Here is a 23,764-nt window from a genome sequence, read left to right on the forward strand (position 1 = left end):
TGTTATCATAAAATTACAGAAAAAAATTAATAAATAAAAAAAACACAACAAATTCAAAAACTGATTATGCTAGCTTGTGAACTTCTCATTGTTGAGCAAAGATAGAGTTCTAGTCCAAGCCAGAATCAGTTTTTGAATTTGTTGTGTTTTTTTATTTATTAATTTTTTTCTGTAATTTTATGATAACAAAGAAAACTTGTGGCGGTTTTCTCCGTGTGCTTCCGATTATTCTTGTCAATATTATGATGGTTTTCTCCGTGTGCTCCTGAATATTCTTGTCAATATTTTGATGGTTTTCTCTGTGTGCTCCTGAATATTCTTGTCAATATTTTGATGGTTTTCTTTGTGTGCTCCTGATTATTCTTGTCAATATTTTGATGGGTTTTCCCGTGTTCTTGCAATCATTCCTGTGGTTTCTTCAAGTGTTTCTGACTATTCTGAGAAACCGCTCTCTGCATGGATTTTTTTTTGTCTAATGAGACATGTCATTTTATTTGGAGTTACATTTAATTCGATAATTTCTGCTACTAAATCAAAACTTGCAATATTTTTATCAGGTGGAATTAACATATATCATTACTCAGTCAATTTAATATTATGCCATGAGACATCTGTGGAGCACCAACATGCAAGACGAACTTCCTTTTCCTTGGAGTCTAGCGAAGCCATCCTTCTTTTGCGATCGTTAGTGAGCATCCCGCATCCCGCATAAAAGAACTAAATATTATTTACCTGCAAGCAACATGTGGCGACATCTGTTGTTGAAAAGCAGAACTACATACATAAAGTACTTTTGCATGAGATATATTAATTCTCGCTGATGAAATATGAAAAAATTTCTATTTAAGTATTGGATCTAATTTAAAACACTCAATTGGTATCTGGCATTAGTCTCAGTAACTAATATGAATTCTGATTTGGGATCTGACGCTGTATCGAGAGAACATAGGTGTAAGTTTTGCAGTAAAGAGTTTATCTTGAGAAAGAATAAAAGACAACACGAGAAGAATGACTGTGTTAAAAATCCACTGCGCAATATGATAAGTTGTGTTCGATGTAGCAAGTTGTTTACACGGAGAGAGAGCCTAAAAAGACATGGCAGAACTTGTAGCGCCAAGCCTGCGTACAAGCTAGAGGACAACGATGAATCTACTATCCTAAGGAAGAGTGATCTGCATTACGACAATAATTTTCTTGGCTCTTCCGATCTCGACAAAGGACTTAAATTGAAGGAGGTTGATGATTTACGGAAGAATGAAGACAATGGAAGAATCCTTAACGTGAAAAGTGAGAATATATTCCAGCCGAATTCAAGTAGATCTTTCCTACTTTGTAAAAATGATGGACTCCTAAAAAGGAAGCATGAAGACGATGAAGACACTTCAACATCATCAACATCGAATTATTACGGTAAATTGGGTGAAGACGATTCCTTCTACGGTGATTGTTACAGTGACTCTGAGGCTGTTGACAAAGACATAGACTATGATGAAGCACCTAAAGCTGCCAAGATCGAAGAATGTGGCAGTGTCCTGAGACCGAAACGGTGGAAACGACGTGATATATTAAATAAATCTGATCAAGCTTGTGATGATCACCGTCTCAAACATGAAAGTTACCCTGAGGTTGGCGGTAAAACGGAAGACACCAGAGATCATAATATTTATAAAGGTGCAAGGAAGATGGTGGTAGAAGAGATTGATTACACATCATGGAAAGATCCAAACATATTGGTTGACCGGCTAAGACTTCTACATGGTTCGCTTTGTGCAGGAAACTATTCGTGCATCAAAGAAATATCCTTCATACTCAAGGAACTGAGGAATGATGGCTACATACAATAATGGCTTGTTTTACTTGCATTTGTATAATGTAAAGCAATAAAATAAATAATTTAGATTATAAGAATTTAATGTTTTTATTTCTTGTATTCTGATTTCTAACTAAGACTTAGATCTCGTAACTTGTGCTTCCTCTTTGCCTTTTTTTTTTGTTGATGGAGCTTCCAAATGTGCTGTCTTTTCGATGATGGCACTTCCAAATGTGCTGCCTTTTCGTTGTCGGTGCTGTCAAATGTGCTGCCTTTTCGTTGTCGGTGCTGTCAAATGTTCTGCCTTTTCGTAGTCGGTGCTTCCAAATGTGCTGCCTTTTCGTAGTCGGTGCTTCCAAATGTGCTGCCTTTTCGTAGTCGGTGCTTCCAAATGTGCTGCCTTTTCGTTGTCGGTACTGTCAAATGTGCTGCCTTTTCGTAGTCGGTGCTTCCAAATGTGCTGCCTTTTCGTAGTCGGTGCTTCCAAATGTGCTGCCTTTTCGTTGTTGGTGCTGCCAAATGTGCTGCCTTTTCTTAGTCGGTGCTTCCCAATGTGCTGCCTTTTCGTAGTCGGTGCTTCCAAATGTGCTGCCTTTTCGTTGTCGGTGCTGTCAAATGTGCTGCCTTTTCGTTGTCGGTGCTGTCAAATGTGCTGCCTTTTCGTAGTCTGTGCTTCCAAATGTGCTGCCTTTTCGTAGTCGGTGCTTCCAAATGTTCTGCCTTTTCGTTGTCGGTGCTGTCAAATGTACTGTTTTTTCGTAGTCGGTGCTTCCTATTGTGCTGCCTTTTCGTTGTCGGTGCTTCCTATTGTTTTTCCTTTTTTGAAGGTGCTTCCAAATGTGCTTCCTTTTTTGTTGATGGTGCTTCTATTTTTTTTATGTTGTTTTGACTCTAGTATTTTAGTAAATTGTTCTTGATTTGACTAGCGTATTATTCAAACCGGTTAATGTATATAAACGAGTCCTAGACAGCAGGACGCTCAGTTTGTTACTGCCGTCGACGGTGTACGGATCACCTAGTTTGATTCTTCTGGTGCACAAATCGCGTAATTGCCTGTTCTTGAGACTTCGATTGCATCTTTACCGACTTTAACGTCGTACTCGATGGAGGATGTACCATCGACTACGGGAACCATGACGTTGGCGCCGACGATGTTGGAGCAGATCCCGTTGGCAACGACGACGTCAACATTGGAGGATATTTCAACAGATGTGATACCACCATCATCCGAAGTTTCATCGTCAGCAATGGATTCTTCAATTAATGAAGAGCGTACTTCGCATCAGTGCAAATACTGTGGTGCATCATTTACTATCACCTCAAATGCTCGCAGACATGAAAGGAGCGGTTGTTCTAATAATGTTCACAGAATACAATTTCAGTGCAATAAGTGCAATAAACTAATTTCACGTCTCGATAGCTTACATCGTCATTATAAAAAATGCTCCGAGACGTATAATGAACATGGTTATTGATTTGACTCATGTGTTGTATCGGCTAATGAGACTATATATAAGTGCTATGAACTTCAGTCCGTCTCTGGCTGTGGTGATGAACGGATCGGATAGACATTTAAAGTCATGTAAAAGGCTTAGTCCGTACAGTAAGAAGACTGTTTGAATCGAGGAATCCAAAAGGCTTTGGTAATTTGTCAGTGTTTTTTTTGTACTTGTAGTAGTGTATTGAATTTATGTAATAAATTTTTTTTTCAAAGAACTTGCAGTGTTTTTTATTTTCTCAAACCTTACACTTTAGTGGTACTTTTTTAAAATATTAATGTTGTTTTGTATCGACAAGGGATCGAACCAAGGACCTTAGTCGATCCAATCAATCAGTATATAGATTACAAATTTATTTAATGAATTTTGAACTTTTTCCCGAATCTCTAGCATTAAAATTACGAATTTCCAATATGGTAGTCTTGACGTCTGATAGGATGATGGTAGTAGAGGATTTAAAGTCTCTTTACGAAAGTTTAACATGGTTTATTGAAATTATTATTTTTTCATAAAATTAAACATTATTGCATCGATCGGGTATCGAACCGAGGACGGGAATCGATCGAATCAATATGTAAATTAATGAGTGATTTATTTAATGAATTTTGGAACTTTTCCCGAATTTCTAGCTAAATAATTACGGATTTTCAAGATGGCGGCCAAATTTCAAGATGGCGGGTGTCACAGTAATAAATGATTACTGCACTCTAGCGGATAAGAACTAAACTAACATGGCGTCAGCGCACTCTCGCCGACGATACATTGATGATGGCTTCCAGCATCAAAGACAAGATGGCGGACATGACGTCATACTAGATGACGATATATATGCTTTGAAAAAAAGTGGTGGGAGTCAGTCTGCTAGCACCCACCACGGGGGAAGGATCGGTCGCCATTTTTAATTTTTTTTTGCCCTCACCGGGTTCGAACCGAGGACTCCGAACTCCGTGTCGTACATGTTTGCTTTTTTTTATAAATATTTTATTAAAATTTTATTATTTAAATTTTTTTATAAATTTTAAAAAAAATTCATTAAAATCGGATAATAAATAAAAAAGTTAAAGATGGCTACCGTAACAGAAAATGCAACAGTGACGTCATCATTCAAAATGGCGGATAACACATCACCGGAATGTTCGAGAACACAATGACGTCATCCAAAATGGCGGATCCAAGATGGCGGATCCAAGATGGCGGATCCAAAATGGCCGCCGGGGTCAAGGTCAAGGTCAAATGTCAAGGTCACAACCATCCAAGATGGCCGCCGTGACGTCACAATCCAATATGGCGGTCGGCACCACAGGCACCACAGCCTGAAGCCTGTCCCAGCTCCGGCCAAAACATACTACTAGTATGGATAGCATGATAAATTTTATAATATTCTTAGCATATATATCTTTAAATATGCATATATTTTTAATTATATAAGTATGCTTAGAATATGTATTATTATATTAAATATGCAAGCATATGTACAACTGAGCTGTATTTTTTAATGGCAAATAACAATTTAAAAACCACGAAACTTTGAATGAAATTAAAACATAAACGAAAATTAGAATTACAAAAATGTAAACACAACATCGTCACTACCGCTCACAGCGTTCGCTGCGAGAGCGTGCGGCTAACACTGCCTCAAATCGTTCTTTTGAAGATACAAATTCCTGATCAACTATATCTTATCTTTCCGAACAATGTCAAGCACATGTATTGTTGGTAATTTTATTCTTATTTTCATTTGAAAACGTTTTATAAAAGTCGTTACTACCACTTTTACGGGTTGTAAAGTCTGCCGATAACACTACTTACTAAAGTCCAAATTGCATCAGGAACTGAAAGTTTTGCGTCGAGTTGGCTGTGGAAGAGAATTCACTTATTAGCATGTTGCCAACCCCTTCCACCTTAAAAAATTGGTTGTCTGTAAAGTCGGTTTACGGACGATAGTTTAACGTGACAACGTCATAACAAAACATTGAACAAATTATTGCATACTTTTATGAATAAAATGGAATCATTTTTATAGAATTATCACTATTTTGTATGGATACAAAGAAGGAGTGAAATGAAATCTACAATTTAATTGATAAATTTACTTTTATTTGCACTCATTAATTCAAATATGTTTATTACTTTAACGAAGAGATTATTTTAACTATAACGTTTATACATGTTTGCTATTTAACTTCTTCCAATCTGTGTTATTCTGTTAAGGATATGACGATGATAGGAAAAGTAGGAAACGAATGGGAGTGTTTCAAGTTTAATGTGCCTCGAAAAAGTCAAATCGATGGTTGTTCCAATCGAGTGGAAGAGAGATATATGCGGCGCAAGCGTACAATGAGCGTTACGGGACACAGCGTAACGGGACAATGTGCGTAACGGGACACTTTTTCGTGCGTGCAGCCGGCGTTCATCGATTTATTGGACGTTGTCACGTCAAAAAAATAACTCTCGAAATTAGTTGCTACTGAAAACCAGTTGTTGCCCGATTTTTCCGATGAACTAAGAATTTGATCGCTCCGAAGACGATGGTAATCTGCCGTCAACAATCATGATGAATTACGTGCTCGTTAGCATGTTTGTTACTGAGGCGCCGACACTAGACTCACTCTCAGAGTCCTCTCTCTTGCCCCAGCCGATGACGGTGCACATGGTGCCTGGAGCTAGCTCGTAGTGGGGCGAGGGCAGACACACCGGCAGCAAGTGGTCGTGGAACGACACGCGAGACTTCAGCTGCGAACAAAAAAAAAAAGGGGGGGGGGTTATCTGTAAAGTCGGTTTACGGACGATAATTTTACGTGATAACGTCAGAAGAAAACATTGATGAAAAATTGCATACTTTTTAATTTTCAAATTTTATTTACAGTTTTTTTTTTCAAATTTAGTTTAAGTAATTTGTTTAAATATAATCACGAACAATTAGTTAAAAAGCCCGCCTTAACCTGTTTGATATGATAGAAGATTTTCTCGCACGGTGGTTGGCCGGTTCTTGCACACTCGGCCCAGGCGGAACGTGACAATTTTTCGTGCGTGCAGCCGGCGTTCGTCGATTTATAAGACGTTATCACGTCAAAAACCAAACATAGACTGGCCAAACCTGCCTGGACACTTTTGAAATAAACCGCCGGGAACAAATCACTGGCCATTAATCGGGAATAAACTATCAGGGGGTGGGTAAAATGGGGCAAGCTGGGACCTGGAAAAAGAGTTCACTGGAAAACATCCCCCCCTACCCCTTGCTAATAAAATATCTTTCGAGATTCCACTTTATGGACTTCTGTGTTTTCAGGACCCACACCGAACATCAATAACGTAACCTAGCAGCACAAATAACGTCTAGTTTATAATTAAGTGCTTGCGGAATAGCAGGAACGGAAACGCCAGGCACGAGAACAGCAGTTTTTCTTCGGCCCGTTTAACTCTAAACCTGGCGTCAAAGCCAATTAGACTCGCCCGTCTCGTTTGGCTACCTGGGCAGAGTGCATGAACCCAACAACTTCGCCGTGTCTTGCCGTGTTTTCGTTTTGAATGTAAACAATTTTTTAAGTTTCAAAAAAAAAAAAAGCGAGCGAGTCTCTCAGTACTCGCCCGTGATGTGCAGAGATCTAATCTCAGTAACGACCAACTCATGTGTTCTCGTGTTGTTCATGTTGCAAATAAACTCATAATACGAAATTTGGACACGATATTTTAACGTAGAATTCTTTAAAATAATGCCGAGCGCAATAAATAAACTGATGAATAAAATAGTTGCTTTAAAAATACCCAAATTTATATTTGCGAATTACATACATAATTTCTGCGCCTACCGCTAGAATTCACTGCCTAAATCGTTAATGTTGCTTGCCACCATTAAACGCAGATCGCAATCAGCAGCACGAAACAGTCCTAAATTTTAAACTTTTTCAAACAGCTGCGATAAAACCCGGGTTTACGGCCTGATTTTCGACAAGGAATTTCATCCAAATACTGCCCATTTTGTCAAAATTTACTAAACAGTTAATACTATAAAGTTTCTGCTCACATTAGGAGTTAAACTTCTATGGCCTTAATAACATACTAACCTGAAAACTTTTTAACACATATTATAACACTAAGTATATTTTAGTATACATACTTTTATTTCAGCCGCCTTTTTGGGTGATACTGACCCGGCCACCTTTTTCGATGATATTGACCCGGACGCCAACATGAATTCCACAATTTTGTTTTTTTAAAATCCTCCCACCATCTCGTATTCTAGAAGTATCCACCATTTTGTTTTCTAGTACTTTCTTCCAACTTGGTATATGATGTCACGTAATCCATATTAATAATTATTGTTTAAAAAATAAGAAATAAATTTAAAATTCATAAAAACTTTTAATTCCGATTTTAAAAAACGAACTTACATTTTTGACCTTACAGACCTGAGTTCGATCCCATTAAGGGCAAACTAATAATTTCATTTTTAATCATTCCTCTATGGGACATGCAGCATATTGAGAGTTACCACTACTACCAATGCATTTATCATTTCCACATTGTAATGTCATAGTAGCCAGTAGCGGATCCAGAGGGGGGGGGGGGGGGGGGGGCTAAGGGGCTCAAGCCCCCTCCAAAAGCATCTGGGTCCACTATTGTTTTAGTGTTTGCCTTGATAAAGCCTAGCCTCAGCTGGGTCAAGCCCCTCCCAAACCATAATCCTGGATCCGCCACTGATAGTAGCCATCTTAGATCCACCATCTTGTTTACATCTGCTAGAGTGTGCACCCGCAATCTTGGTTTATATTTTACTCGCTAGATTGTAGTAGTATTTATTACCTGACCATCAACTATTAAAGCATCCGCCATATTGCCAGTCATCTTGGCCGCAATATTGAAACTCTGTAATTGACAACAATAAATTCATGAAAATTCCAAAAATCGTTAAAAATAATTTTTTTAATATTTTGATTCGTTCCTTGGACGATGAAAAAATAATTATGCTCAAATATAATAATATAATTAAATATCACCTCAATTTAACACTTTACAATAACATTTTTGATTTTAAATGCCACAAATAAAACAGCACATTTTTACAAATTATATTTATTATGTAAATTATAGTCTACTACAAGACATGCTGTATGGGAATGCCCGAATAGTGTGCAGAAAGTGTTTTATCACTGATACAAATGTAATAAATGTTTTGGTTTCTATGATAACTTAAATCGACATGAAGAAATATGCATTGGGGCCAGTAATGCGCAACATCGTAAATTGAGTCTTATTGAGTGTGCATTACCCAACTGTAATAATAACTTTGAGCATGTTAGATATCAGTGCAACAAGTGTAGTATCCAGTCTATATACTACGGAAAATTATAAAGGCACAGTAAGTTTTTGCAGACTGCTGATTGGCCATACATTAGAACAAAACTGTATCTTTTGTGGCAAGACATTTACAGACAGGAAAAACACAAGTCATCGTGAAATATACTATTACCCTTTAAAGTAAACAGAGAACTCTCACTTGTGTAACACATGCAGTGATCTACTGCCATGTGTAACTTCCCTGAAAAGGCACATCGTGATATGTACATGTCTTGTTTCGCATTCCAGGAAGACTGAAGCAATATAAAAATAGTAGTATAGGATTTACATACTAAATTCAATTAGAAAAAAAATGGTTTTATTTTTTTTTTTTCACCTAGAACCTCGAACTTTTGTTGTAAAATACTAAACTCAGGCGATATTTAATCAAATAAATATCTTTGAGCCTAAAATATGTTTTAGCATTGATCATGTATTGAACCACAGATAATTATCGTCCAAATTAAACAGTATTTAAATAGATAAATGATTTGGTGTTTTTTTTGGAATTTGTTTCAACATTTTTGTTTGTTAATGACAGATTTTCAATATGGCGGATGCGATGTCATATTCAAAGATGGTAGAATCCAAGGTGGTAGAAAGTTATAGAATCCAAGATGGCAGAAAAATATAGAAAACTAATTTGTGTAATCCAAGATGGCGGCCGTGTCAAGGTCATCCAAAATGCTGGCCAAGGTCATATATAAATATAAAATGTTAAGGTCAGTGTCATGCACGATGGCCGCAGTGATGTCCTAATCCAAGATTGCAATTAGTCATTGACCTACTCCATGGTTCACGCCCTAGTAGGCCTACCCTGCACCAGACTCACCCATTATCTACTACTATTACATTAAAGATATTCTAATAGTGAATTTATTAAAAAAAAAAAAAAAAATTTCTTCTATTTTTATGTTTACGCTTTGGTTATAACCACTGAAAACTAACAACATTTGCACCAATAAAGGGGTGAACCTGCTACTAGTATTTTCACGGAAATTGTTCTTATCTCATGCATTTATTACAACGAGAACCTACCTGGAAAAGAGCCACGTCGTTGTCGTGCGCTACTCCTAGATTGTACATGGGATGTGGCACAACCCGACGAACCTTCATCTTCTGTCCGAAGTAGGCATGCGAGTGACGTCTTGTTATCCCGAGCTGTATGGTCCAGCCGGATGGGTCAGAGATGCTGGAAACATTTCGTCAGCAATAATTTAATTAATTTATCAAGTGCCAGCCAACAGGCAAATTATAAAATAGGCTTGCACTTTACCAATACTAAAACAAATACATGGTTAAACAACACAAACATAGAAGGACAATGTGGAACAAAATAAATGTGAAGGACAGATGCAGGTACCCAAGCTATCAGCCACAACACATAAAGTAATTAATACATTAAAAATAATAATTAAAGAAAAATCTACTAAATAAATATTATATACAAAGTAATAAATGATTAAATTACATTTACATTTTTTCTCAAAGATACTATCTGTATATATTATTAATTAATATTACTAAAAGTAAAATACGAATAACTGTAGAAATTATCAACTTAGGAAGCAATAAGGCCATGTATCAGATGAGATGTCAGAGCGGTCCTCCTTTGCTCCCTTGTTGAGAGTCTGCCCGCTGCTTCCCTGAACCCTCCTGCATCAAGCACCCATGCTGCCTTCCTTGCTGCATACATTTATCTAGCCCAAAATATAAAGCAACACACTTGTATGTGTAAACATTTAAGTACAATTATATTAGTAATGGGTACGTAGTATAGTTGTGTTTCAACATCAAATGCTCATGCTGGCTGGCAACAATGTAACAAAATTAGTATTTAACTTTAGAATAAAACAATATCATACAGAATAAACACAATTCAAGATATTTTCTGTGAATAATTAAAAATCAAAACCAGTGATTGGAGAATATTCCAAGACATAGGGTGCCACGGCTATTGAAATGTCAAATCACTCGCCTCCCACCAAGTTGGTCAGGGTTCAATTTACGACCTTCAACTTGTGAGAAACGTAGCGAACATTGCTGTGAATCTATGGGGTTTCTCGGAACACTACCATATCCTTCACGAATGCATTCGGTAGCTGTCCCGCCTGATAGATTTGCTTCTCGTCGATCTTCAATGAACTCGATGCTAATGAGGTTTGAAACTGTGATTCTTTTGTATATTTGAAGTCATGAAAACCATATAAACTGGCTTTAACTACTTTAAAGTTCTTAAGCCCCAATGCGACCGACAAGTACACCTCGAATCTGTAAGAGAAAGAGGGTAGGCCCTGCTCTTGCCTCAGCCAAGCATGGAGATATCTAATGCTGATTCAGTATGGTTGAGAAAATTCACCAATGCCAAAATATTCTTAGAATACTACTACTACTACTACTACTACTACTACTACTACTACTACTACTACTACTACTACTACTACTACTACTACTACTACTACTACTACTACTACTACTACTACTACAGATGCATTATAATCTTTGCAGAGAATTGAGCTAAGTGGCGCAGTGGTTAGACACTTCACTCGCATTGCATAGAACATAGGTATGAAACCTGGTCCAGCCAACTTGTCTGCAAATTTCCATGTTTCCCCTATATCAATTCAGGCAAATGCTGGCACTTTTTATTACTATAGTCTGTCATGTTGAGTGTATCTGTCTCTTATGACGATGACCTTGCTGCTGACAAGCCAAAACGCCAATGTAAAATTAAAAAAAAAGTTCTGCTGAGATTCCCGTAGAGCAGCAATCAGTGGCAATAGTCGGTTTTGTAAACTAATGTAATTGCAGAGGGAAAACTGTCTCCAAACGATAAGCAGATGTAGCGAACAGAACCACGCCTCTATATTATTTTTATTCTGACTGTAGTTGTTACAACACTTTTTGATGCTGTAACAGCCGCTATTGTCTGGCGGCTTACTTTTGCTTCTATTCGACCTGCACACTCTGTGCTGATAGCCCGTGGCTGCAGCCTGATTGTTCCACCAGATAGCTTGTTTGATCTTACTTTTGACTACACTGATGACTTCTCAACCACGAATTCTTTAATTATTCCATCCAAAAGGTGAAATGTCTCCTATTTACAAGGATGTGACTATTGAAATGTGGCAGCAAAGCCACAAACTAGTCATTTATTTGCATTTTCTTAGCAAAGTACTTCTTTTAGTATTTCTTCTGTAAGCCACTCCTCTTCATAATCTTAATCACAAGTCACCAGCAAGTGAGGGCAATGATTGTGGGCCGAGAAAAAGACATATGTTTTAGAAGGTTGAGCTTCATTCATTAATTTATTTAACGTCTCGTCGACAGTCAGGTGATTAGAGACAACACACAGCTTAACCATACAGAGATGTCGGGGATGCAACCTATTGTTAGTAATCATTCAAGCATTGTCACTGAGTGTGTTTTTTTGGGAAACAATGGAAAACCAAATGGATGGCTCGACGTGATCCTTTGGAATGCAAGTCCAATGTCTTGGCCACAGCGCCAATCTCCCCATAAGGGACAGTTGACTAGCAAAGATAGATGAAGTTTCTTAGCGGTGTTTTATCAATAAGAATAGACTACCTGTACATTTACGTCTTGATTCTACAGTTTTCCTTTAAAAGGGCTAGTTTGTGCCCAAAGTATTTTAATAAATGTACTCGATGCCTTCAAATATCCCATCATTAATTAATGCATATCTCTGATTACATGTTTCATTAGCCTCTCCGCCAAAAGTTTCATGTGTGGTGCTCTATATTTCTAGCACATCTGTGTAGTTGTTGTTGTGAACAGTAACTCTGTGTGTGTGTGTGTGTGTGAAACTAGTCTCAGCGCGAAAAGCTTAGACGGGGAAACGTTGACACGACTATATAAATAGGAGGTGCGACTCTTACAGTAGGAACTGAAACCATGTTTCGCGCGACATGTGTCGCTATCTGTTGTACTAGTAAAATAAAACTCGGACAGGGGTTCAAAGCCATTTATTTAACTGCTTGACGACCAGTTGTTTAGTAACAGAAATTTAAACTGTGCGAGAAATACTCAATTCTGTTTTGTAATAAATTAGTATAAAAAGCAAAATTTCTGGTATGCTACACCACAACATATGTGGCTACAAAAATAAAGTGAATTAGTTTTCACTGGTTTGTTTGCCTGATATCAACGTATGCATCAATATAGATATATTAGTAATATATTATGAAAGCTACTATCTAGCGGACGGGCCCAAAACTATTTTAAAAAATTGTGTGCGTGGAGTCCATGCACTCTAGAAGTGAAACGTCTTGCTTTTTAGGTATATATATATATATATATATATTTTTTCATTTTCGATCAAACTATAAACATAAAAAATGAATGATAATTATAAACTGAATTGCACAAATCAATAACTCTATTCCACACGAATAAATAAACTGTAGAATCTTTAAATAAAAGAAAAGAAATATGGCACCTTCAATCGTCAGCCATCACGAAAACTGAGGAGTTGACATACACAAGCAGCGTCACGAGAATTCCGTAGCATCACTGCTGCGGCATTTCTACCTCTCCCTTTTCGGCTCCTCTTCCGACCGTTACAACCAGCATGTAGCATGCTACGCTGCTTACCTATCCCCTATCCCCCCTCCTTCTTGACATCTTCCCCTTCGACCGCTAGCGCATGCGTTGGAGTGGCGTCGCCGCTGACGCACTCTCCTACTCCACCGGTTCCCCCACCACAGACAAAGAAGCAGGTGTCGGTGGGGGCAGCCGGAGCGGACACCTACTTGCCGACGCAGTGCGACGCGGTGAGCACCCACTGGTCGGCGATGAGCACGCCGGCGCAGTAGAACACCTCCTCGGGGCCGCCCAAGATGGCGACGAGGAACGGCCAGTCGCCGGGCGACGCCTCCGTGCCGCCCACGACGCGCAGCGACGGTCTCGGGGCGGACATGCGGCGCTGCCTGCCGCACACTGTCGCAGACCATGCAGTTAGGCCATGCCCACCATGCCCGCCATGCTCGCCTTGCCCACCATGCCCACCATGCTCGCCATACCCTCCATGCTCGCCATCCCCGCCATGCTCGCCATGACCACCATGCCCACCATGCTCACCACGCTCGCCATGCCCTCCATGCCCTCCATGCTCACCACGCTCGCCATGCCCACCATGCCCGCCACGCTCGCCACGCTCGCCATGCCCTCCATGCTCGCCACGCCCATCATACTCGCCATGCCCGCCACGCTCGCCATGCCCGCCACGCTCGCCATGCCCTCCATGCTCGCCATGACCGCCATGCCCACCATGCTCGCCATGCCCACCATGTCGCCATGCCCGCCACGCTCGCCATGCCCGCCAAGCCCGCCATGCTCGCCATACCCTCCATGCTCGCCATCCCCGCCATGCTCGCCATGACCACCATGCCCACCATGCTCACCACGCTCGCCATGCCCTCCATGCCCTCCATGCTCACCATGCTCGCCATGCCCTCCATGCCCACCGTGCTCACCACGCTCGGAATGCCCTCCATGCCCGCCACGCTCGCCATGCCCTCCATGCCCTCCATGCTCGCTATGCTCGTCATGCTTGTCATGCTCGCTGCAGCTCGGGTGTCACTGGCCACAGACGGTCTGTGTTCGCTGTGTTGGCGACGTCTCGGCTATTTTTCCAACTTCGCGCATGCGCAGATAAACAATAACCATCTGTTTTTTCGCGCGGAATTGTGCTTCACTTCTGCGTTTGCTGTTTACGAAGTTTAATTTCTCTCAGTGTTGTGCTTTGAATAGTCAAGTCGATGGAAAAGTTAATAGAAAGATTACGAAAATATCCATGTTTATGGAATAAATCGATTGAAGAACATAGAAGGCAGGATATGCAGGAAAATTCCAGGGATTTTATTTCAATGGGATGCTATCAAACTGAGTTGGGTTTATCCTTAAATAATCCATGAATTTGGTTTCGTCCTCACTTAGCGACTGCTTCATCAAATTAAATTCTTCGAAATCTTTGGTTTTTATATTGAATTCATGTACCCATTTATTTTTGCGTTCAGGTACTGTGAGAGCCGGCAGAATATCATCAGAATATATAATATAATATTATATTACCATAATATAATATATAATATTATCGGAATCATCACTTGAATCCCACGGCATGCGTCTCTCCGACATCGCGAACTAGATTATCCTGGCACAGTGAACATAGCGAACATTGCGAACATAGCGTAGCTTTCTGTGGCGCCTCGACTCTAGCAACACCAGGAGAAGGCATTGCCGCAGCGCCCCGCCAAAAACACTGCGGGAATAGTGTTCGACCACGCCTCTTGACAGTCAGTCAGGTCCCGATTTCAAGTGGCTATCGCTCTGGACAGATATTCATTTTCCAGTTCCCCCCAAACATCATACAATTTTACAAATTCAAGCTTTTTTATTATAAGTTTTAAAACATCACATTTGGCAATTAAATACTAAGGTATTTCAAAGACAAAGTTGGTTTGTCTTTTTTTTATGTTTGAATTTATTACATGGTTGTTGCAGTTTTATACGACTGTTAAACGAGTTTTAAATCTATTTCCAAAGTATTTGGTTTAAGGCCTAATATTAGTTAGTATAAACTAACATTTCCCCTTGACATGTCTTCTTGAAAATCAAATCACTACCGTACGTTAAAAAAAACTTATTTTTCCCGTCCCTCAAAATTTGTTTGTCCAATTTTTTTCGCGCCTCAGATTCTCCTGCCCCTTAACAACTGGCGCTCTGGGAAAGTGGGCGGTTGGTCCGTTTGTAGATCGGGGTCTGTGGTTGGCAGGTATGGGTCAGAAACTCCATAAAACACGATCATTTAGAACTGTTTCCACAATGTGGACACTGCACTTCAGCCAAATTTTTTGGACGTCCAACCAACGTGGCGCTGACCGTGAGCTGAAAAACAAGCTTCCCCTGGTTACCATGCAAAAATGCAGACGTGGCAACCCCCTGCATAAACAAAATGCTGTGTACATCCTACTGTACATAACCTACTATTCACTGACACAAAGTTAGTGCATCTTCGATTGATAAATTGATTTTATTTTCCTGTGAAAAAAAAACATGATAGGCTAGGTCTGTAACATGATTAGAACTCTTCGAAAAAATTAGTTCATTATTTGGTTCCTATGAGGATAGGTTTATGCTCATCTAGGTGATTGTAACACAATTTTTTTTTTGCGTTAGCGACAGTTAAAATTATTTAAAATCGTAAAATAATTTTTTTTTCTCAAAATTGACAAAATTTTCTTAACCTAACTTAAACTAAGTGTATTTTGTAGGCAGGGTACGGATAAGGGAGGAACATAGATGCGTCCTAGGTCGAAGCCTATACTCCTGGCCATGCTGGGATTAGCCATGCAGGCAGAGGGTCGCATGCATCGTGTGCTTTGCTCGGGGATTGGCCAGCCTTGGCAGCGATCGGCGCCATGACTAACTCCCCTCACTCTTAACTCTGGTATATAACTAGATAGTTTAGGCCCAGGTTAAACCTGCATAGACACTGGGAAAACACTTCACTGTACATTTTGTTTTGTTAAATTTCACATTATAGGCCTATTAGGTGTTAGTGTGTATTGTTTTTTTTACATTTTTTGTCGCGTTAATTGAAAAAAAAAAACCATAAGGCTTATGAATATTTACTCAATTATTGTAGAAAAGTTTTACTACATCATGTAATTTTACTCCAAATGTTGGTTTGTATTCTAAAAATTCAAAATTTATGTAAAAATATACCATTGATGTGTTGATGTGTCAATTAAAAACTTTTTTAAAAAATTTGCACCCACACTGAAAAATTATTCTAAAAATGGCATATACAAACTTTTAGTAATTTTAAATTTGTGTAGTGTATTTTTTTTAAAAAAAAAAAAAAGGTTCTGTACAGCTAGTGTAATGTAAAAAAATGTTTATATGTAACCAAATTGTGCATCAGGCTTCGATAAAAAATTACAAATATAAATATTTATTTCAGTATTTTATGTGTAAAATAACACATTTGGATGTATGTGTAAAATTACACATACAACAAGACTTAAATTAATCAAAGCCATTTGTATATGTATATTGGGGGCTCCGAGCGCTGGTTCCTGGTTGAGGAGCGCGAAAAGCCGACTGCCATTGTGGATTGTGACGTCACGGCGGCCATCTTGGAGTCAAATTAACTCGAACATTTTCTTAAAATTCCTAGAAATTTCCCTATTTCATGGGAGAAATTCCCGTTTTGAGAGGAAATTTTCCCGTTTTTAATCAAAAACTCAATAATTTGGAATTCGAAAAACATCAAAATATATTTGTCTTAGAAAAATGAAAATTCCCCCTTAAGGCTTAAATTCCCCATGGGAAAGCCAACTAATAAGCCTCTGGAGGATAGCTTTGAACTTGGCCATGACCGTAGACATGAAATCTTTATTTTCCGACCAAAAATTCAGAATTAAAACCAAAAAAATATTTTAAAAATGTCTTCAAAATTTTAGTTACTTAATAGATTTTGGTCCCCGTTTCGATTCCCGGTGAGAGTAAACATGTAATTTATTAATAAAAATAAAAAAAAAATTAATTGCAATTTAATTAAAATTATAAAATCCTTGCTTACGTCACACCCTCCATCTTGGATTCCGGAACGTTGCACTTTTCCTAACGGCTAATGTGTTTTAAGGTTTTTCGAATATAATTTTTTTGAAGTTTTTAGGAAAAAACGAGAAATTTTCCCTCTAAATAGGAATTTTCTAGGAATTTTGAGAAATGTTTGAGGTAATTTGACAGCAAGATGGCCGCCGTGACGTCACAATCCAAGATTGTGATTGGCTACTCGCGCTCCTCAACCAGGAACCAGCGCTCGGAGCCCCCAATATATACCAATAACAACCAATTTTTTGTCAGTACACTGTAGTTGTATATACACACATCATTGTAAAAGTGCATACAATTTGTCACAGTAAATTTATAACGACCATGCTAATACAAAAATTACAATTTATCTTGCTATTTATACTGACAAAAGCACATTTAATTTACATTAGGTTAGCATAGTTATATTTCCATTTCTTCATAATTCTTATTGTGCACTTTGGTCGGGAGATTAAAATGCTTGACTAATAATTAGAAACCTTTGGGTTCAATCCTCAGCTAGGTTATTGAGAATATTGGAAAAAAAGTGATTTAAATTAAAATACACATAGTTAATAACAGCTGTAATATACAAAAGTAAAATCTTTTTTTGGAAATAGTGAAAATTAACATGTTCAGTGAAATTTTAAATTTGGTAGATCATACAGTAAAATTAACTGACAGTTGTGGAAAAATTTCCAAATGCATGCAACACAGAGTAAAAATACACAAACAGCTATAGCATATTTACCAAACCATAGTAATTGTAAATGTACGCTAAATGTATGTGGCAGCAGAGTGTCCACCGTTGTTGGTGTTAATTTTACACCTACACGTGTCTCCTGTGTTTAAGTAAATATATACCAACACACGTGGGTGTGGGACCACACAATATTTCCGCAGTGCGGGCTCAGACATGCGGGATGTAGAAGGCATGCACTAAGCAGAACAATGGGGACAGTCCAGAGTAAGAGTAGATCGGGGTGGAAAATAGTCTACCGTGCGGGGTTTGGCGTGCGTGGACGCTAGGTCGCTTTCTTATGTCATCCAGGTGCGGATGTTTGTAACCAGGGACGTAAGCGTCACTTGTGGTGGACAAGGGGGGGGGGGACTCTTAAACCACCCAGCCTCCAGTCACCTCCTACATTCTACGGGGAGAGGAAAATTAATACACCTTACAAACTAGGCACTCGATAGACATATGTACGCTATGTAGTACGCTCTGCAGAAGGCCACCTCCTCGGATCGGAGTCTATTTTGCCGATTTATTTTCCCTTCAATTGGTACTACATAATGTCTAAACTAACATTTAATTATAGGGCAGAACTGTCAACGTATGAATATCACAGGAGAATGGAGACTTGAATGCATTCGTATTGTAATATCCATTGCAGTAGACCCGATTTGCTACCACAAATTTTCACAATGCAATCCAAAATATACCATGCCTGAAATTTATTATTTTTCAAATATACATATTTTGACGCAAAATGGCTCGAGCGAGCCGCAAACATCGGAACTGTTGGGAGCTGATCCGGGGCCTATGAATCACAGGCTTACCAGCACACAGGTGCTAGGGAATTGTTGGGAGTGAATCTAACATGTTAACAGGCCACGCCGAAACAAGCAGTTTGTGTTGAGGAACAAGTGTCCGGGAACGCAACCCTGCAAATTTTGTAGGCACGAACTGTAGTGCGCGAATTTGAAATTCGCGCGCATTTTTACGGTACTTCACTGGCTGAGAAGACTCGCGAAGCAGGCTATGAGCCGGGCACAGAAGTGCAGAGCTAGCAACAAGCCCTGGTGACCAGATGTCTGGTTTATACCGCCATCCAACAAAATAGGTGATTAAAGACGAACATACATAAAGTTTAGTTACATCAGTCATTTTTAGGAGAAAATATTTTTACATGTGTTGCTTGTGTAACATGCTCGTACTTAATGCATAAGAAATGAATTCTGAAAACTTGCGGAGGCGAAAACACGTGTTTTTAAAATTGTTGTATCAGATGCCTTGAACTTCAAACCTTGAACGACTTACTTAGCACATTCCCCCATTATTTGGCCTATAAATCAGACTCAGTTCTGAAGGATCGTCAGTTCAGGATATTCGCATTTTTTTAATGATCGTGCTAGTTCGGAAATGGTAACAATCAAAATTTTGATTCTAGAAACTGAACAAAAATATTAATGCTTAAAAAGATCTACAGTACCATAATTAGTACAGGAGACCTCCACTGTAAGGTAGCTCCCATTACAATTCTTCAGGTTCTTGAGCAGACGTCTGGGATTTTGCCGATAACTTTTCCATTCATATCGGGTGTTGTTGTTGTGCAGCAGCATGGAATTGTCTCCTCTTCTTGTCAAGGTGTTGGAACTGGCTCTCCTGTTCAACAGTAAACTATTCTGTTCCTCCATTCGTAGGTTAAATATAGGCTAAATTGTACAAAGTTCTTATGGTAAATTGTAATTTTTTTAGCTTAAATACTTATTGGTTTACTGATCTCAGTCATTCTCTACTAAACGTTTAGTTGCGGCAGTAATTATGTTATATGAAGCGTTCCAGAAAAAAAAGTTTATTGGCAAAATGAAAATGATCACTTTGAGGGAAATGGTGTATGGTTGTTAATGCCAGCACCATCTGCCGTCTCACCTTTGAACAACACGGAAAATCCGGACGGACATTGACAAGAATTCGCTGTACTAACGATTGTTCCTACATTACTTTTCATGAAAAAAAGAAGATATTTTTGGTGCTTAGATAATTTTGCTTCGGAACGCTTTATATAAGTCTTCTTATTTGTAGTATGCGCAATGCCTTAATAAATGCATCAGTGCCAAATATTACTTACGTGTAGCCTAGTATAGAGCACAGCGTCTGAGCAGAAGTACCATTGTCCCACGTCTTTAGGCAAGCCGGTTGCCACATCTGTCGTTCAGCATGGAACACGTGTAGCTGACCATAGCCGATGTCTCCCATACGTTCGCTCAGACGGACTGTAATAATATTCACAAACATTCAGTAAGTATTGTTACAACTGTATTTTTAATGCTTATATTTTAGTGTTAACCAAACAACAAGACCGAAAAAAGATGGATGCGAGTGCAAATGCGGGCGTTGGTGCTCCAGCAATATATTTTTTTTTTTGCTACGCGGTAGCATCAATGAAACCGGCGTATACTCTCTCAGTGAAAACTACAGTTTTTACTGTATTATTTCGTTTTTCTCAGATAGAAACTCTCAAAATATTTAGCGCCAGCATGCGGCCAAAGTAGGTGGGTGACAACAAGCCTGACGGCCTGGAGAAGCAGGTCTACCAACAGCTTCGCGAGTTCCGCCAGCGGAGCGCCTGGATTGGTCGAGCTTTTAGTCTCATACGAGTTGGAGAATCCATCTTGCAAGAAGTTTAGCTGCGAGAAATGTTATAAGCAGCTTACCAGGAATTACAAATTGAAAAGACTCTCGAAGACATGTGGAAGATAGTACTGGGTGGCAGAGAGTAAATATACCACCTCAACAGTGATGCATAAATGCGCTTACGAATATACCAAGCATTAAAGCAACAACAGCAACATCATCTGGCTCATGTGTGAAAGGATTTTTGTTATCAAATAGACATCTTTGCAGATACTGTGATATGCCATTCGCATTTTCCCGTGATGCACGAAGACATGAGAAGAGTAAATGTGTGAACAATCCTTGTCGTACGAAGTTTCGCTGTGATAAGTGCCATCAATGGTTTACTCGTATTAACAATTTGAAAATACATCCAAATAACTGTAAATGTGAAGTCCAATTGCCTACTGTGCAACTTACTGCAGGCATTTCGACTCCTCAATTTAGGGAGAAGACCCAAAAGCGAAAAAGCTCTAGTAGTAAAGTAGATGTACAGCAACCGATTGCGATGACACATGGACATGAATCTAAACCTAAGGCTTTGTTGAGTGCATTACAGGTAAATGATAATGGATTTTACTTGGCGAAATATGTATTTCACGGAAGTTTTGATATACTACTACAGCTATTAATTATATTTAAGTTTAATGATAAGGTAACTGCTTTCAATAAAAAAATAAAATTGGTACTACATGTTTTTGTAAATGTCGGCCTAAGTGTTTGTATATCTGAACAAATATATTCTCAATTTTATTTATTGTGGAAAGAAATAAACATATGCAAATATCTTACTTGTTAAAGTATTTTACTGGTGAATTAAAATAAAAGAAACTAAAAAAACCGAGAGTAATACTTACTACAGTTTCTTTCGTCCTGGCCCCAAGGACAATCCACGACTCCATCACACATGTGGGTTTGGGAAATACATCTTCTTCCTCCGCAGTGTATCAGGCCTGTATGAGAAAAAAATATGTATAGATTTGAGTTCATTGCACACAGAATATCAGCAGGACGTATTCACTCTTATATTAAAAATGTTATTAGTAATTTCTTCGTAACTTAAATACATCCTAAAGTAGGCCTAAACCAATCAAACAAGGCAGTGCACAAGTAAAGCATTTCACCACAGAGATAAAACACGGGAACTGGGTTTAAAATATCGATTGAACCACCCGGATTTTGGTTTTTCACGTTTCTCAAAAATACTCTTAATTGGCTCCATTATGACAGCGACACTGTACACACGATCATATTATATATAAATTCTATATAATTTTTCATATCACACATTCTACAGACACAGTACGAAATATGCATTCTCCTTCACATAGGCCCATTAAGACAGAATACATACGAACCAACAAAAATATATATATTCGGCAGTGTGTCTCTGAATATAATAAAACATTACGACATGCAAATGAAACACATTTAATACCTACCTTTTTATTACCATTATTTTAATATTTTGACACTGTTCATTCTTTACAAAGAGCATAATCAGGATACATTTGTGGATGCATATGAAACAATTTAATATCGCATTTAACATGTAGCGTACATTATCTCGTGTGCAAATAAGCTCAAAATCTTTTAGTCAAGATGTAATTAATGATTGATGAAGGCGAAGGTTTTGTGCAGATGTCCCTCTAGTTAATCAGTCCAGTTTTGTGCAGGATGTAATGCATTAAGTCCATTCCTCAGATGCCACATCACTGCACGTTTGTAGTACTCTCGGGAAGAGTTTGCAGTGGATTTACATTAAACCATTTGGTATGTTTATCAATAAAGTATTCATTATTGTTTTTAATCTCGTTATTGTCCATTTCCGCACATTAGGAAACACTTCCTCATTGTATTCCGTGTCTTCGTATCCGCACCATTGACAGTCATCTTCCCTAAACCAGTCTTATACCCTTCCTTTTATGCTGTTTGAGTAATGTCGTTATAGCATTCATGTGTGGGGGTATATTAATGGCTGTTAATTATTTACATAAGGGAAAATTATTCCATTTGAAGGGCCAGTCTCACAGTGGTGGCTAGATATAATCTTTTTCAAGAAGCATTTGTTCCAACCAAAATGTATTGAATATTTAAACGTGTTACGATTGATTCCTTTCGGTAAAGTGTTGGTATTCGTTCAATACATGCGTTGTCTTGTTTCTGGGTAAAGGTTTTGATTATGTTGGCTGAAAAATAACCAGCTTTCACTTAAAAACCAGAAATCTATTAACACTAATCTTCGAGCTGTTGAGAGAAATAGTTTTCTCCTCCCTACCCGAAACGAAAATAGTTTCCAAATAAACCATCCAACAGACATTGTTATTCGAACTTGCAAAGTTCTTGCGCTATGCACCTTATTTTTGGCAGTATTATCAAATTAACCATGAATACTCATTGTAGTAAATACAATTTCATGATCTCAAAATCTGCCACATGATTTTGACACTTTCCAATAATTTCGTTCTTATATATTTGTATGATTGTGTTTATTACACAAATTAAAATCTTTGGAAACCCAATATTTTGCTGTTGTCGCGGTCTACTATCACTTGAGGTTGAGGATTGCACTTTAATGGTAGTTTATTACAACATTTACAATTTCTTGGTATTCCGCAACACATGTTTTAATGGTCATAATTTATTGGTCTGATCTTTTTTCGCGTGTAATATCATCTGCATTTGAGGTCAAAAGCATCAGTACTCGGACCACATGCATGGCTTCCCTGCGGTGGGAGAGTAGTTTTCAAATGGTTTCAAGTCATGCAGTGAAGAGAATCGTAGACATCGGAGGACGACCCTGTTTTACAGATCGTTGTATTTCCATGAGCTTTGTGCAGTGTCCATTTACTTGTATGCGTGATTTAATTCCTCTAAAAGTTATCTGAACCCATGCAGTGATATTATCTAGGAAATATCATTCTATTTAAGGTTTTGGCAAAATCTAAAAGCAGGAAATCTGCGTAAGATGTTTTCTTTACATTTTCAAGAATTATTTCGTCCCTGAACGCAGTTATTTGTATAATTATTTTCCATTTTGGTATTGCACGATTATTTCCCGGTTCTGTGATCTGTCCTAATTGATGAGCCACCACCTAC

The 23,764-nt window shown here is 38.5% G+C and overlaps 1 protein-coding gene across 1 annotated transcript in view; it reads right to left on the minus strand.

Moving 5' to 3' along the window:
- Positions 1-23,764, minus strand: part of LOC134528966 (atrial natriuretic peptide-converting enzyme-like) — a 91,961-nt gene that overhangs the window by 22,520 nt on the left and 45,677 nt on the right. Inside the window, exons 9-14 of the mRNA XM_063362634.1 lie at positions 21,523-21,618; positions 20,121-20,265; positions 19,482-19,654; positions 13,419-13,605; positions 9,685-9,838; positions 5,919-6,042 (exon numbers count right to left, since the gene is read on the minus strand). Coding sequence (XP_063218704.1) covers positions 5,919-6,042; positions 9,685-9,838; positions 13,419-13,605; positions 19,482-19,654; positions 20,121-20,265; positions 21,523-21,618 — 879 coding nt within the window. The remainder of the gene's footprint in view (positions 1-5,918; positions 6,043-9,684; positions 9,839-13,418; positions 13,606-19,481; positions 19,655-20,120; positions 20,266-21,522; positions 21,619-23,764) is intronic.

Source organism: Bacillus rossius, chromosome 2, assembly GCF_032445375.1.
Source record: "Bacillus rossius redtenbacheri isolate Brsri chromosome 2, Brsri_v3, whole genome shotgun sequence".
In the NCBI taxonomy this organism is placed as follows: domain Eukaryota; kingdom Metazoa; phylum Arthropoda; class Insecta; order Phasmatodea; family Bacillidae; genus Bacillus; species Bacillus rossius.